Below are 17,658 nucleotides of genomic sequence, written 5' to 3' on the forward strand. Positions count from 1 at the left end.
GTGTTCTACGCCCCAAATTACCTATAACACATGTGTGACAGGCTGCGATTATCAGTTTTGATTTTCGGGGATATGTGCCTACCCGGTTGACCTGACCTTGACCCTGACCTATGCTTGACTGACCCCTATATGGGGCTGACACTCTTGTAGGCCTTATAAGATGGATTGTGCACCGTTTTGACAGAGTTTATGGCGAGAGGCGCCCATTGCGAAGTCCTGAAGTCCATGCTACTGAAAGCCCGATTTCAGGTGTTTGACCTGACCTTGACCCGACATGTGACCTCAAAATTCAACTTTAAAATACTCATCTGAAGCGTCTCGTCGCGCTCTTTCGTTTGCCGCCTCGTGCGTTTCGCTGCGCCTATTGGTTCTCGAGTTATCGGCTGGGGGCGTTTAACGCCCCCCCCCCCCCCCAGCAAACGGCGGGTGGCGAAATACCCCAGCAACTGCCGGGATATTTATTAGAATCTTGCAGAAGTAAGACGTGCAATGCCAGATGATCGCGAAACTCAAGTTGCTACGTATTTATTAACGGGTCGATTGAGTCTCCTTCGGTCTTTCACGAATAGTTTTTGTAAAACAGTGTTTTTGGATGTTATTAGCCGGTCCCGTAGCTCAGTCGGCAGAGCGTTGGACTCCGCGTGGTGAGAGCACGCGTTCTCGGTTATAACAGTCCGGGTTCGAAGCGCGACGGGGCACCGTTCCGTGCTTCTATCCTCAGGATACAGAAATCCTTCTCCTCCACGCCGCAACCCCACTCCGGGCTGGACAGGCATCTTTATCTCATGCGGGCTGCTCCCTTGGAGCGGCACCGCTGCTCCCGAGGGAGCACACCCCGTAGCCGGGTGCAGAGAGTGCTTGGGGGGGGGGGGGGGGGGCTGGTCGGCCTGTCCATTCAGACGGGCTCAGCCCCGGCGACTCTCTAGGGTGTCTGCCCAGACCAATTTCTCCCCCTAATTCCTATCATCCTCCCGGCTCTGCAATGGTCTTGTTACTTGTCAGACCGAAAGGGCCTAACCCAACAAAACAAACAAAACAAAGCGCGACGGGCGCTTTACGTTTATGTGCCTCCTGACAGGCATGGTTGCGGTTGGTGGCAGGCCGTAGCCAGGCGAATTCAGTGAGGGGACCGGCCGTGCGCGGCTATGTGCGCACGTTACACTTTGGACTCCATATTGTACCATAGTCCATAGAACCGGAATTGCGTGATCGGAGGGTAGAGGGCAGGGCCAGCGCAACAAGCTTCGCTTAGCGGGGGCTCTGGTCTTGTGAATCCTTCCATTAAAAAGGTTCGGACTATTTTTTTTTTTAAATCGCAGATGACCAAAGACACGAATTAAGCTGTTTCGTTTATTAATTCGGTTAAATGTTGTCACTATCAGTGGGGAAATGGGAAGCTAGTGACATTAGTAGAACTTCACGTTTGATATGGGGCACATGTCAATTACTGTTGTCAAGCGACTCGACCGACTCGACAAATCTAACATATACAAACATATAAAACACACGGTAGAGTATTCGTTCCTCTCGCCATTCACACTTCCACGATCATTAGTCATTGTGATAGGACCTATCTCTGTCGCAGTTTTTACATCGATCTTCCGATAGTTTTGCGAAGGAGGGATGCAGCACAACATCGATCATCGTATCAGCCGGTTGTCAGATCAGCATCTTCTGATCCCAGCTGCGGTGAAATATTTGCGTTCCGCAACCTCCCAAGTCGCGAATGTCATGGTGAGCATTGCTCTGACAACATCACAGACCAAAACACTGCCCAAAGCTTACTAGAACGGCCATAACTTCGTTTTTTTTTTTTTTTTGTCAACCGGAGCTCAATGGTATATCAGACGAAACGTACAACAAGCATCGTCCGGCAACATTTCCCCACAGGTGCGATACTGTTGACCGTTTATTTTATGCGTTAAACGTTTAGCCACCTGTGACATGTGGTATTACAATAAGGATGTCACGCAGGCTATAAGCCGATTCATGGCTCGTCATCACATATCATCGTTCAGCCCTAGGTGAACAACCATTTCTACGTTTTCCCGCTGTAGCTTCTCATTGCAAGCAGCATTCGAACATCATTGACTGGTGTTGACAGCTTCTCCAATATTCCCGCCTGCCTGGGCGGTAACCTTAACACTGCAGTCTCCATCAGCGATCACCAGACGGTATTTCCCCGTCGCCGGTGACCTAGCGTCGGTCAGCGCTGACCCGACGGTTTCGCCCCGTCGGCAGTGAACGGGCGTCTCTCAGAGGTCTTCCTCCGGTTCGCTGATGACGTGGTCGGGTGAGTTCATGAGCGCCTCTATGCTCGGCTCATTGTCCGAGGTGTCGTCGTCCAGCGCGTTGTATTTGACCGGGTAGGTCAGCTGGTTACCCTTATCCCAAGAGAAGATCTCCTGTGGGGACAGAGCGGAGACGCGTCACTGGTGGGATATGTAACCAGCAGGGACCTCTCGGTCCTTAGAAGAGGCATCATGCGGACAATGATCGGCTGGGTTAGTGTTAATGCCCATCTGTTGACTTTTATTGGGTGAAAATGAAACTGTGTAGTGATTATGCCGTGGCAACATTCAAAACTGGTGAAGGTTCAGATTCCAAACAAACAGCCACGACGCGTTTAAACAAACAGCATTTGATGTGCCTGTCAAATCAGACGTATTTTGAAATATAAACATTTAATCTCGACGGCAGGTACACAAACAAAAGGATAAAAGTAAACGTCCTCTGACTTAAAAACGATTTTTTTTTTTCAGTTTGGCTGTTATAACTTGGTCTCTAAATCAAAACAGAACCTATATGTAGATATGGGTTCGACGGGTACATTCTTTCATTCGTTCTCACCTTATTACGTGGATTGTATCCGACCATAGTGGTTTGTCGGAATGGATTTGTGTACGTCAATCCGCTGTATGGTAGAGATTGTTGTGTATACAGGTCCAGAGCGAGACTGGGGGATGAAAAGCACGATGTCAATTACATATGTCAGAGTGAACGACTGCACAGTACTCAACGTGAAAAACGGAACTCACAAAATAAATCCGGAAAAATACTTCATTTCTATCTCGGCACACGCACAAAATGTTGCAGGATTAACGATGAACGATTAATTTCCAAATCAAGTGATAACCGTATAATATGAATGAATGAAAATTCAATCAACCACCTGCAAACCGTCTATCAGTAAAGCCACCTGAACTTTGCCTATACAGAGACATCTTCCAAGAATCCAGCCTATCCAATCCGGCGGCGATGCTCACAAAGATCGGCTCCTACCTGAACTTTGTGTTGCTCTCGGTGCGACTCTTGATGCCGTAGAGGACGCCGCACACGATGATGGTGTCGCCGTCCTTGGCGTGGCTGTCGCCCTGGAAGGAGATGTTCCAAGTCTGCAGGACGTCCAGCTCAGAGCTCAGCTTCACCACGCCCAGGTTATTGCTGCCGGCAGAAGAGGGAGCGAGGGAGAGAGAAGAAGGATAGAAGGAGAGAGAGAGAGGGGGAAGAGACACAGGGTCCGGTCAGATCAGAGCTCAAGCACGAGTAACATATCACATAACTAACACAAGTGACACCATGAGCTAACATTTTGTTTTCTATGTTTAAAGTCATTCAACAATAAAGTCGCCTAAAAACCTTGCGCAACAAATATTTTCCTAGACCGCTTATTTCATGCCTAGTACCTAAAACTATCTATATCTCATCCCAATAAAACATTTCCTCCGCTGCCTAAACCACCTTCCCTGTGCTCCCTGTACGATCACTCACTTTGGCAGGGCGTAGACGACCCACAGTCCGTTCTCGTCCACGGCGAAGTCGACGTACGTATAGGTGGAGTTGTACAGCGTCACACTGCGGTTCTTGGCCAGGTCGGGCAGCTCCAGCGTATTCTCGATCCGGCTGGAGCGCAGGTTGAAGCGGACGATGTTCGGCTCACCACGGACGTGGTAGTAGAAGGACCCGTTGAAGACGACGTGGGAATTACCCTGGTGCGGTTTTCTCAGCGTGATGTTGCGGGTAACGATCTTGCGGTCGAAGCTGTCCTTGCTGGAGTACTCGAAGAGTTTGAACGTGTCCCGCTCGTGGGTGTACCAGTACTTGTTGGCGTCGGGCAGAGTGGGCGGGTCGGAGTCGCTCATCCAGGCGCCGAACCGCGCGCGCGAGTCGCGATTGAAGACGGGTTTGCCGACCGCTGACAGCTCGCAGGCTGCCGGAACGGAGGAGCGTCAGTCGGCTGTCTGATCCTTCAGGCCAATACATTGTTTAGCTTAGGCATGACCTTGCTTGGAATCGGAAAAAAGGATGCTCATGTCTCATAGTGAATGAACTTAGTGCCACTAGAATGCCCGGTCAGAATTTTATCGACAATGCCGGAAGAGCTTTTAATTTTTAACCCGTTTCAAGACCAAAAACATCCACTTCTAAAAATAAGAAGTAACGTTTACTTTCATTTTTTGACAATCAGTTTATGGGAATTCCAAACTCGCCACCAGGATGCATGGCTTGTTTGTCACATGTCACTCGTCACCGCCGCTACTCGGTGAGGCAGGTGCCTGACGCGGAGATTGTGCGAGCCTTGCCACCGGTAACGGGGTGTCTGCTGGCACCCCGCTGCCAAGAGACACGTCACGCGTCACGCTCCGCTGCGTCGTGACGTGACGTCAGCGCGTGGCGGCGGAGGGAGAGGGAGAGGGAGGAGCAGCCTTCCTCCGTCTCTGCCTCCGCTCTGCAAACAGGCGGCTCCTGGCGCCCGGTGGGACCGACGTCGGTTTGACAGAGCTGCCTCGTGCGACACCGGCCAAATTTAAAACGTATAGCTAAACGATACACACCGGAAGCACTGATCAAATGCGGTGCAGATATTCCTAAAAGCTGCTGTATGATTATTGAGTAAAATAATCAACGGACAACGTTAGTTTATAATGTATGCTTTTGCTTAGCATATTCATTGCCATCTCATTATTATCAGAAATCCGTGCAAGTAACTAACTAACTTATAGCCCAATGCCCAGCGTCGAACTCCGCACAGCTTAGACTATCGACCTCGTTACGCGGATTATGCAGATCAGATGTTTTCGATTCAGGCCTGACAACAACCATCGTCCTCGCTCATAAACAGTGCCACTTTTTATAGCCGGTCTCGTTATTGCTCATACCCATGCTGGGCACGAGCCTTTCCAGGTCCCACAAACAAGGAGCGTAATATAGGCATGCAAGGCGGATCGTTCCTCACAAGCATACATTGTTGCTTAGTTTCACTGGGGCCTAACGAGCTTAGCAAGTTTTACATTAAAGCGAAGCTGCTCATAATTGGAAAGTACCTATTTGCATATTCAGACTTCAAATTGTAATAAGTATTTCTCGCGAACTGTTCACACTACACAAGTCCGCTGTCCATTGCCCAATCGTCCATACCTACATGCCACTTTTCCAGCATTAGAGCGTTACCAACCAAGTCATCACCATGGCTCGAAATCGGTGCTTCTGCACCTTGCTGTCCACGCGCCCCTCACTCCCAGTCCAAAAAAAACATCGACAGTGCGGTGAATTAAGTCCCATTTAATTTCATACGCAACGGAACCTTTAGTAGGTCATCGAGGGTTTTTTTAACGAATCATCCAACATGCAGATGAATACCACAAATACTGGCGACAGCTCACCCATGGTCCTGTTGCCGAGTCCCTTGGGCGTGAGTCCGATGATGCGGGTGACGTTGCGCACCAGGCTGCCGTAGCTGACGGGGAAGCCGCCGACGCCCGGGTAGACGAGCTGCGGACACTCGCGGCAGGCCACCTCCTTCTGTGGCGGGCACAGGTCGTCCTGGTCCGTGATGTTGTGAGGCTGCCGGCCGTACACCACCTTGTTCTGCTGGCTCTTGCTGAGACCGGCGCCCGGGGCTAGAACAGAAAGGGTTTGTGCGAGTTTAGGCGACGCTAGGTGAGGTAAACGTGCAGTTACGTGCAGTCAGAGGTATGCAGCGGCCCTCATAAGATATCGTCATTTTTAATAGCAGCTTCTACTTCCTCAAGTAAAGAGGATCACGAATGATTCATTTTCAGCTATAGCCAGCCTATCTGACACATCAATCCATGGGCTGAAATCACATCGATCTATTTGATGTCTGCCAGTTTATTTTAAACCAAATGGTTGCAATCCATCCATGCCAACTCTCCGAATGCATCACTCTAATCATCTTTGTAAAGCTAACTGCTCATCAAATAGCCCAATTACTGCCATTTAACTCTCATGAGGGTGCATTTATATTTCCACTCCAATAGGCTTGGCCAACTTGGCCCAAACAGAAGGCTACGTCAGCTGGCTCATTCATCTGTCTCAATTGACCAGCTTATGACCTGTTTCTTAGCTCTCTATTTATTTTGTCCTGTAAAAAAAATGCTCATTTTCAATGCAATTGAATAGAAAAATGTAACAAGGAAACAAGGAGAAAGCATCCTCTGGATGAAATTGATTTATTCCTGAAGCTCTTCATCTCCGTAGGCAAACAGACGATAGTTCCTGGAAGGTTCGTAGGTGAGTGTGGGTATAATGCGATGCTTGCATCACCACAGGAAGGCCCGCGCTGTCCGTGCCAGAGAGGACAGCGCGCCCGTACTGTGATTACGCAACCATCCACTGTCTCGTCCGGCTCCGCGTGGTAACGAACAAAACCCATCTGTCCGTCCGCGCACACCTGCCGGCCCGCCGCTATGTGTCACAATCGCATCTCCGCCGGAAGTGACCGAAAAACGCGACTGAACTTTCCACCCACCAGCCGCTTCCCGCGCTGTTCAATTTCACTCGGTTCGGGCTAATTTTCCTATCGTGTCGACTGTATTGCGCCGACTGTATTCCAGCGGTCCCACGGCACCGCTAGCGGCCCCAGTGAATCTTCCTGCCCTTACAGCCGGCCGTCTAGCCGCCGTCGTCGTCGTCGCCGCCGCCCACCCCGCTCACTTTCCTTAGTGGTGACGTCACGACCCTGATCGGCGATGACCAAAGGCGGTACAGCGAAACCAAACGTCTGCGGCCGCGCCGGGCCGGCCGGCAGCGCCGCCGCCGTCGCCGCCGTTCGCTGCTGTTGACGTGACGTCCGGCGGCCGGAGGGCATCAACAAAACCCTCCTCTCACTTTCGAGCGGCGGCCGGCGGCCGGCGAGCGCCAGTTCGTCTGGGCGAGTCGCCGAGACCGGTCCGCCATGGCGTCTACGCGTCTGTGTCTGCTCGCGCTCGCCTCGCTGGTTTGTCTGGCTCACGGCCGGCCGCCGGTCAACCTCCTCAGCGTTCTACCAGCTGGTCTAAGCAGACTGCTGAGACCCTGGACGGCACGGCCCGACCCGAGCCGAGGCCCGGACCGCATGGAGAGCCTCCGCACGGTCAGCACGGATCCCGGCCACCTAGACGACGGGCTCGACTTCAACGAGCGGCGGCGCTTCCTCAGCCAGCCGGACCGCGAGTTCTCCGTGTACAACCCGGACGCGCCGCCGCTCTCCGACAGTCGCTCGGTGCGCCGCTGGGGCGCCGCGCGACAGGAGCACGGCGACCCGTGGCGCCCCGCGCGCCCGCCGGCGCCCCGACACGACGCCTGGTCCCGCGGCTGGGGCGCGCGGCGACCCGTCAGCAGAGCGTCCGTCAGGTGGGGCAGCAGGTAGCTGGTCTACAGAAGCAGCCCGCCGTGAGACTGCGGGCTACCGAGGGATGACGCTGAGTACAGCGAGTCCCGTTCAGGGCTTTTGATGCAGGGTGTCCGGCAGCTCGGTGCTTCCGAGAGTGTATCTGTGATGCCGATGTCGTCCTGTATGAAGGTATGTTATTCCTGTTGTTATGTTTGAGCCTTTGTGACTGGCAGTTATATTGTTGGTACATTTATAAGTTGGACAGAATAAATAGCGACGGGCGTGATGAATGTGTGACATGGAAATTAAGCGAGAGATTTGAATTTAGGTATATTTCTCACATAAAGTTTCACAGCAGTTCCATTTCGAGGATGTGAGGAAATCCGACAAGATGAAAGAAGCACAAAAACGGTAGATATTCCGATAATTATGTCTACCAAATAGCCGTCTCGGTAAAAGCCACCATGGGTTTTACTCTTGCGACCTGTTTAACATTAAATTTCATAAAATATTAACTTTAAAAAAGATGTTATAAAAATGTTTATAGTATATTCGTAATTCGGAAGGTGTATGTACGCATTTTGAGATGCTTCTTGGTCGCAATTAGCAGTCTGAGCCACTGTCCACTTGATAAGTTGCCCACGCAGCTGAGCGCATCACATCGCTATCTATTGAGTTTCTGAAGCTGCATACGAGTTCACAAGGCCTTTGCCCGTTTTAATTAAAATGTTTCTTGCTTGCATAACTTTAAGACGAGAAGGTTGAAGTTGGCTCAGTTGATGGCTCTTGTCAGTGAATGAAACATTGCTCTGCGGAGTGTTTCGTGACGGAAAGATCCATTTATCACGCTCAAACACGGTGGTTCTATCTTGTGCCTGGCTTTGGGTCATCACTCTCAGGCCTCTGACAAGAAAATCACAAATGAACTGTCCGTTCTCAGACTAACAAATTGACCAAACTCCTCAGAAGTGAATGGCATGGTATCCGTTCGGTAGTTCTTAGGCCTGAACGATATCAGCCTTGACCTTGTTGATAAGCTGTGAATCCATGTCTTGCGGGGATACTCAGCTTCTCCTCTATTTTTTCGTCCTAATAATATCTCCGAAACGACGCGACAGCTACAGGCGCGTCGAATTCTGCTGTCATCCACAACTCAAGTCGCGCTATGAAAAAATTGAAAGTGTTTTCACTTCTTTGTTTATCGATCAAAACTGACTTTTGTATGAAACGAAACTCGTATATGACCATGTTCGGTGCGTGCTAAAAAAGGTTTCAATGACCATTAGAAGATCCAGCCCCTAGACGCGCTCATCCATTTCAAGTGTCCCTACATCGGGAAGGCCTCATTCAGTTTGTTTTGCACAGTCGCACAATTCACTTCTAACTGTCTGTAGATGAAAATTACAATGAAACGAATGCTTACACGTACAATTTTACAGATGTTCTTACAATTTTTATGGGTGGACGTTTTCTTGAAACCCTTACCATACCGAAGTAGTTGTTCTAGAAGCACCAATGCTTGAAAACGTTGAAACAGACTATTGTATTGTACCTACATTATCTAAGCATCCAACAAGCTTGAAAGTATGTTAAAGAGTGTTTTGTTGTACCTCATCTAGGTATATAGGTAGCCCCAAACCATGAATGCCCAAAATCGATCACCAGGAGCAACATTTATTCACGAGAAGCTAAACAGACCATCAATTGCACAGTCGTGCGCATTGAGAATTCATTGATGAAATTTATTACCCCATTTGCCGCTTTCTAAGCGTTGAGCCGCAACGCAATAAAAATTCGTATGGGTATCTAATCTACCTCACTTTGCCACCGATACCAATTTTATTCAGATGATAAATCCCCTCCCAGCCGATCGGCGCATAACTTGTAATGACGTTTGTAAATTATTTATCAGCACATGTCCGGTTTATCCCAATGAAATGCTAGGATAAAAGGCAAAAATAAACACCTAGCTCCTTATCTAGGGGAGAGCGGGGAGAGTTGTATCATGTCCAAGTTGTATCAGGGCGAATTGTGCCAAACTTATCCAATGGATGGCGCTCGCGACACGACCAGCCGACGAGGTTTTCCGGGCGCCATCTTTCCCTGTTCTGTCTTGTGGCTGAGTGGACGCGTCTCGAGGTGAAAGCCGATTTTATGTTTTTTTAATGTCATTCTAAAAAAATAAGTTGCAAGAAAATGTGTGTTCTGGGCATTGAGACGTGCACGAATTTGAAAGATCTCCGTAGCGGTGGTGAGGGTAGGTTCTAAGGCTGCGTGAGTGAAAACGGATTTCTCCAGCTGTCCGCTGTTTTTTAGCACGAGGATGTTTTTTCCAAGATGGCGGCTAGGTACATGTTGTATCAGAGCCGGGTGGGGTATGTTGTAACATGTATGTATGTATGTATGTATGGGTATGCTGCTTTTGATCGCGAAAGCTAGGCCCTGGCTCGCGTTTGTAGGTAGCTAGTCAATGCTCGTTCCATTTCGGCACAATGTATTGGCTTCTTTGCTCTTAACGGACCACTTTTGCGTCTAGTCTGTTGATGTTTCGTTCGGATTGCATTGACCTAAGTTTAGTCCAATAAAGTGAAGCCTTTGAGCATACCTATACATTGTATTAACCCCATTTAATGTTATTGTTATGTTCAAAACCAGTAGCAAGCACACTCCTTGAAACGTGAAATAGTGATACAAATTACCCCACCATGTGATACAACTCACCCAAGCCATGGGGCAAGTTGTGTCAAAAACATTGTTCTATTCGGGAGACCGTAGAAGAAAAACTGGTAGAGGTAGCGGAAAAGTTACTTTGCACAAAAAAGCAGAAGAATCAAGGAAGGGGATGGTATGGAAATAATGAGTTTATCACGGATAGTTACGAGGTTATGGGTCTCGGAGTAAAAACTGATACAACCCACCCCACTCTCCCCTACCTGGCCCCTGTGAAACGCGTCGGCTGTCGGCCTGATCATGACCCCAGCGCGGCCATGTGGAACAATTCAGGGTATAATTTCAGGTGAACCGCTATCGCCGGGTGGCAGAGCGAGAGAGTGAGAGAGAGAAATAGAGGGAGAGAGAGCGGGGGCATGAGAGAGAGGGTGGGAGTGAATGAGGGAAAGAGAGCGGAGAGAGGGGATGGAGGGAGGGAGGGAGGGAGAGAGAGGCGGAGGGAATGAGGAAGAGGGAGCGAGAGAGAGAACGAAGGAGAGAGAGAGAGAGAGAGAGAGAGAGAGAGAGAGAGAGAGAGAGAGAGAGAGAGAGAGAGAGAGAGAGAGAGAGAGAGAGAGAGAGAGAGAGAGAGAGAGAGAGAGAGAGTCAGGCTCGAGCGAGCTGTCCGCTCCACATCTCTCCCTCTCCCGCCGCGGCCGGCCGACCAGCCGCCCGGCCGCCCACTCGAAGTACGACATGCGAGCGGCCGCCGTGGGCCGGGCGGCCGGCTGACTTGGGTCATCACATTAGGACCCAGCCGGCGCCAGGGTCGCCCATGAACACTGATGCACGGTCACGGAACAGACGGTCTCGCCATTCACTATTCAGCTGTCTGACCTGTGACATTCGGAGACGGATCTCACCAGTGGAATGGTCACTGCTGTGCTCATGTTTGTGGTCTGTGTCGGTGGGGTGGGGGTGGGGGGTAACACTTGGGTGGTTGTGGGTGCTTGATCTGATTTTTTCTTTTTGCTAAGTCAATTATTACAGCATCAAATCGCTGATAAGGTGGATAAAATAGTTCAATTCATTGCTGTCAATCAATTTGTATTGCCCTGTGAAGTCCGTCAAATCTAACCGATATGTCGTATTGCCGGTTATATTTAGTAATGCGCCGTTCCAGTCAAATCGTCTCAGAACCTCTGCATTGTAATAGGCATCATTTTTCACAGAAAATGTGAGGCAGCTGCATGCTGCCATGACACCTTTATGAAAGCTCTTTTGTTCAGATCAAGCTTATTTCAATTAAAGTAATTGCAATGCAGCTGGCGTCGCAGCAGAATTATAACAGCGAGAAAAGGCCAGATTTAAACTGGAAAACGAATCAAATTAGCAACGTTTAAAACAACCAGGACACCGCACTGCATTTTAGCTCGGCTTTAAACTTCCGCTTAAAAAGAACGAAAGACTCCCCACTGCAAGACAGCTGGTAAGTGACGCCGCCTCACAACGTTGCGAGATAATAACTCTGTCAATGTCAGGGCCCTGCAGCACTGGGGTAGCTCTGGTATTAGGTCTTCTGCACGTGTCGTAATGTGCTGTTGGTCTGGAGAAGCGACATCAAAGCTTGGGTGCAACACAAACGTCAGGACCTACTGCAAAACTAAACGCGGGTCGATAAGGCACATCTACAGAGTAGAACGCTTAGTCCTAACAGAGTAGACCTATCAATAGGAGATGACGCAATACCATGGTAATGACTTGACTGCTTACTATTTTCTGGAGATTGTTTTTTAACCTGTTTTGATAACAGCCCTTTCGGAGGCATTGAACAGGCACATTCAGTTACGACTCTTTTTTTGTAACACTCTGGGGGTCCCGGTGTCCCGATGCTCTCATCGCGTCATCGCCATCCTCCAAATATTATTTCCATTAAAAATCATACTAATATAATGTAGAACGAAAAACGGATCTCATTATTCACGGGCCGTGCTTTATTGGAGTCATAACGTTCCCTGAATCTGCGATGACCGGCTGCCCATGACAGCCGGATCTGGCTCGGGTCCCCGCGGGCCCGAGGAGGGGGAGGAGGAGGGGAGGGGGGCCGGGGTGGTCGCTCTGGCCGTCCGTCATCACGCCGCTCTCACCCCCGACGCCGGCGGGTGGCGCAGAGGGGCGGGACCGCTTCTGATGACCCCCGATGGTGATAAATGTCACTGTTTACCGAAGACACGGGGAGCGGCTGGCAGCTGAGCCCCGCCGATCCATCGCTACTGGACGTCTATAAAGGGCCGGGCACGTAATTTTCAGCGGCAAACAATGAATTTGATGAGGCGATACCGATCGTCTTTGGTTCTTCGTTGAAAGGCTGTTTGATTATGTCGTCGTAAGCCAAGACCGAGATTTTTCAGTGATTAATATATTTTTCTCTTGATCATCAATTTCATGTAACAACTAACCATTATCGTTCACAGAAGACGGCAACTACTTAGATCCACATTGGTGTTTTTTTCGTCCGATATCCAATCAAATATCGCAGCTCATGTGGTGCAGTTTTTCCGCTACTTTGCGGCGCTCTCTCATTTATCTTGCCGACATGTTTACTCGGGCGAGGGAGCGAGTCTCCGCCTCCATGCCCAGTTCACAGATGATTGGGCCGGGGTCGTCCCGAAGCGGCCGCCGGTCTGACATGAGCTGGGCGTGCTTATTCATCCATGATGCGTCGACAGTTATGACTACCGCCCTGACGAGCTGTCGATCGCTGTCGTCCCGCTGTCATCTCGCTGCCGTGGCAGCGTTGCAAGACGGCTGACTCAGAAGTAGAGTACTGAGCGGTGAGCAAGTCGCCGGCGCGAGGTTAGTGCAAGTACACGATCAGAGATGGCAGGCTAGTCGTGCTGCCTGAAAGATACTGCACCGCATTACTCTTTCACCATTAGACGTAAGTGCAAATATCCGCCAGGAGATGGCAGGATAGTCGTGCCGCCTACAGCATACTGCACCGCAATACTCGTTTACGGTGGTTAGTGCAAATATCCGCCCAGAGATGGCAGGGTAGTCGTGACGCCTGAAGCATGCTGCACCGCATTACTCGTTCAGTGGTTAGTATAAATATCCGCCCAGAGATGGCAGGGTAGTCGTAACGCCTGAAGCATGCTGCACCGCCTTACTCGTTCACCATTGTGAACCTGTGGTTAGATATTTGCACTAACCACCAGTAGTTAGTGCAAATATCCGCCCACAGATGGCAGAGTGAGCGTGACGCCTGAAGGATACTGCGCCGCATTGCTGATTCGCCGCCAGACTACGTAGCTCAGTGAACTGTGAGCGGGAAGTGTCCGACAGCAGTTCCTTTTCGTCGTCCCACACTATCTGACTCTAACGAGTTCGCCAGAAGATGGAATTAAGTAAGCGATCATACGGCCCCTGAGCGCCAGCTTCTGCTAAACTTTGTATGCGGCCGGAGATCTGACGGCACCATTTCATCTCGGCTCTCTGGGGACCTTTTATGAGGCTTCTCAGAAGGTCAGGCCTGATCTCACTCACTGATCACACCGTAACGATCCTAACTCGACTTCACGAGCTCACTGATGATTCTGGCACGTCCCTCTGAGTGCATACTTGATGCTTCATACCCAGAGAAACGACGCGGGGCGGTGTTTTCGGAATAAGCTCGGCAGCGTGTTCCAAACGGCCAAGACGCCCGGTGCGCTCATGGATGCAGTCGGGCGAGCTTCCTCTGCCTTTCATCTGACACGCGGATACCATCGTCCAGGATGCCGGCCAGGAATAGCCCGATACCGTGACGATGGGGGCGGGGGAGATGCAAGGGAGGCGGATGAAGGTAACGACGTCCTGTGCTCGGTTTTAACTTAGAACACCGACAGTCGACAGACAACATATTCAATACAATTTTGGAGTATGCATTTAGCTACACTGAAAAGATGAAAAGTTGATTAGTAAGAAGAGGAGTCTCATAAGAAATTTGAATGTGGAACTCTCAAGGGTTCGGCATTCATATTCGATCTAAAATTGTCTGAACCATTAAAGACAATGATATCACAGTGCGGTTGCGTTATATTAAACGTCCACCCGTGCAATGTGCATCTTCGTGTTGAAGTATAGCATTAGCGGAACATCTTTGATGCATTCACCAGCACATACTGGCCTCACTCTGCTTTCATTGGGGGCATCCGACGTTCATTATGTCCTTAAAGACGCTGGAAGGCATAGAACTGAGAGTAAATGCGGGTTTCAACTAGCGGTGGAGTTTCCTCATTTCCTGTTATTTGCAGCGGAGCGCGACGCCAGTCACCATAATCGCACTGTTTTCTTCTCAAAGGCAAGAACCATTGTTGGAGGAGCCGGAGTGAAAAGGCTTAAACAGTCGTCGCTGGAGAAAAGGCCTCCAATTCTGCTCCGGATCTTACCAAACATGATCCGAAGACTTTCGGGTCAGTGTCGGCCATGTGAGAAGGGGGAGGTGCGTGGTGTGCTCTGAGGCACGGTTCAGAAGAGATTTATTGTCACTGCACGTAACACACCGCGACTTTGACAGCTAAAATCGGAAGTTCGAAGCGGTCACGTCCAAGCAGGGAAAGTTCTGGGGAAGTTTTTCCATTCAGGCTCTCATTGGAGAAGCATGACAGATGGCCGCTAAAACTTCTGTACTTCAGAGCCATAACAACGTGCTTACTAATTAGCGAGGCCCATCATGGAAGCCCACGGGGACGTGCCGAAACTGCTATGGCAGAGACAAACCTCGCCGAGCTCTGCAGCACGCTAGTCGCCAGACGCTGAGCTGATAGAAAAATGATGCAGCCCCAACGGAATATTACGGCGGAAATCTCTTTCGGAATATTCGGCACGTGCCGCCGCCCTGGAAATCGTTCGCAGCCGTGCAATCTCGACTGGCCGGCCGTGCCGCCCGGACGCGGGGCCCATCAGCAGTCTTTGTGTCGCCCCTATAGCCAGAGGCGGTGGGCGTGACGGCCTTTCGTCAGCCGCCGCGCACCTGCCGCATACGTAATAGTTCAATATGGGCCGTGATATAGCGCCCTAGACGCCGCCATCACCGCCACCGCCGTCTCTGAGTGTGGTGCTCCCCCTGCCTTCTCAGGAGTCCGCGATATTGGGAGGGTACAAATCAGGGCATACTGCTTCATTTCAGAGGTCGTGCCAACAGCTCAATCAGCTACATTTGGTCTTAGCTAGGACGGGAAGAAGTTACGAGGCTTCAGATATATGTATCTCGTGAAATTTCGTCCGGTAATGATGGATTATTTTGACCCCGCAGGCTTCAGGGCATTCGTAAGTATCAAAGGATGTCAACGGCGCACCAACTTACGAGACCCATGGAGAAAGACGACGACCGAACCAGGTCCATGCAATCTCCTCATGCAATCCATGCAAAGCAATTCAATGAGGACTAACGTGATAAGCAAAAGCAGCAAGTGCCTATGTTTAATAAAGGATGAATGTTACAAAAAAAACATGTGTGACATGAACAGAGTCAGTTTTGAGCTCAGACAGCCATCCACTGTTGTGTTCGTGTCCGTGATGAGGCGGGACGAGAACAAAGTGAACGGCGCCACGGCGAGACCGGCTCGGGACTGTCACGTTCCATTTGGTCATGACGACGTGATGGCGTGGATGGACGGCCGGCCGGCCACGAGAGGCGGTGGGTTTCACTGTAGCGTGAAATGGCCGGGCGCGCCTGCAGCCGGGGTCATGTAGCTGTTCTGTTGGATCACCATGAAACCACGAGCAATCGGACGGATAAAACATCGCGCTGAGGCCAGCTGTGCAGGCACAGCAGCCCACATAACCCACCGGTTCGGGCGATTCAATGACTGGGTGTATCGGTGTTCCGACAGCAAACGGAAAATATGGGGCTGACATAGCTGGATGTTTGATGAAGCGTTTGATTATATGGAGGAGTGGGCTACAGAGTCCTGGTCCCGTAGAGCTGCCATCAGCCCTGCCCACTGGTTCAATGATACTCTGGAATAGGGAATAGCACTCACTCCATCGACCCGTTCGTTCTATGTCCTTCCGCATGACACAGAGTCGCTTCGAGATGCACCGTCTCCAGAGAAATCAGCTGAATACATAAAGGAGAGCATTTAGTGGTAGATGAACATCTACCATGAGACCCATATAGGCCGAAATCAATAGCTCAATAGCTGGCTCTATTATCCATGTCTATGAATGCGTAATAGGGGTGCGGATAATATATTTACTGCTCGGTATTTCGCCTCTCGGCGCTGCGCCGCATCCTGCTATCTATTGGGAAAGACCTCCAGTGCGACCGTCAGTGCTAGTCATGAAGACAGGCGCGAAAAGGAGTCAGCAAGTCCTTATCTTTACAGTCCTCTTTTTCTTATTTGCCTGGTGTACGATTATTGTTCTAAAACATAACCGGGCGTGGGCAGATGAGCATAACGAATATTGGATATTGGATAAAAGTAGTTGCATGCAGAGCCAGACAGACACATTCATCAACACTGGTTACCAATTATTCATAATTGCCCATTGGTAATATCAAGATATTGCACAGGCAACAAACATTACGGCATCTCTCTACGGCTGCGCGCCAGACTATTTAACTTTCTCCATTTTCATCATCAGCGCTCGACCTGGATTATCACTGACCATCTGTGCAGCATCTACCTTCCTCTGCAGCCTCTCCCCACTTCCTTCTGTCTCTGGGGAGGACACGGCTGCCCACTCTACTTACAGGCCTAGTCGTGGAGAACGGCCCCAGAGGAGTTGCTTCAGTACCGGCCGGCAGTACCGATCCGCACAGCAGGCCGATGGGAAGCGCCGCTTCGCCGTGATGAGCCTGCGGTGTGAGTGACTACGTACTGGAGTCGCAAGTGTAGCCAATTTCGACCAGGCAGGCTCACTGCTGGCGTCGAGGTCACATCGGTGAGGCTTCCGCTACCCGGAATACTTGTATGCGTGAGGTGCGCCGACCTGTGTGGTATCTGTGGCTGTACCCTGGAATTTTACCGTTAACCCTATTAGTGGCAGGCTCCTGGTTAAAGCCCACTACGCCCCGAACAGCAGAGCCACGAGAAAAGCCACCACGATTGCCTGCAAGCAATCAAAACCGCATGTGTTTCGGAGGCTTCTGGGGCGCAAATGAAACTTGGCGCCCAGCTGGGGCTCGCTGTGAGGGATTCTGACATGCGAGTCACGCCAGCGCGACTCGTAAATTTGTTGGAGCCTGTGTTCTATTGGCGCTAAATGGGTGACCGTAATCTTACAAGTGTCGAGCCGCGAGATTCGGATCACAGCTGAGATGCGATCCGAACTGGGTCACCACCGCTTTTGTCCTCTAACAAACCTTTTAGGTAAAAGATGAACAAAAAAGACAACAGCAGGAAATA

The 17,658-nt window shown here is 50.4% G+C and overlaps 1 protein-coding gene across 1 annotated transcript in view; it reads right to left on the bottom strand.

The window, feature by feature from the left end:
- Nucleotides 1–1,336: 1,336 nt before the first annotated feature.
- LOC122377089 overlaps nucleotides 1,337–17,658 on the bottom strand; it is a 37,703-nt gene continuing 21,381 nt past the window's right edge. The window contains exons 11-15 of the mRNA XM_043357048.1: nucleotides 5,664–5,900; nucleotides 3,772–4,210; nucleotides 3,283–3,444; nucleotides 2,851–2,956; nucleotides 1,337–2,405 (exon numbers count right to left, since the gene is read on the bottom strand). Of these exons, the coding sequence (XP_043212983.1) occupies nucleotides 2,256–2,405; nucleotides 2,851–2,956; nucleotides 3,283–3,444; nucleotides 3,772–4,210; nucleotides 5,664–5,900 (1,094 nt within the window). The 3' untranslated portion in view covers nucleotides 1,337–2,255. The remainder of the gene's footprint in view (nucleotides 2,406–2,850; nucleotides 2,957–3,282; nucleotides 3,445–3,771; nucleotides 4,211–5,663; nucleotides 5,901–17,658) is intronic.

The sequence above is a fragment of the Amphibalanus amphitrite genome, unplaced genomic scaffold (assembly GCF_019059575.1).
Source record: "Amphibalanus amphitrite isolate SeventyFive unplaced genomic scaffold, NRLGWU_Aamphi_draft 000043F_arrow, whole genome shotgun sequence".
Lineage (NCBI taxonomy): Eukaryota > Metazoa > Arthropoda > Thecostraca > Balanomorpha > Balanidae > Amphibalanus > Amphibalanus amphitrite.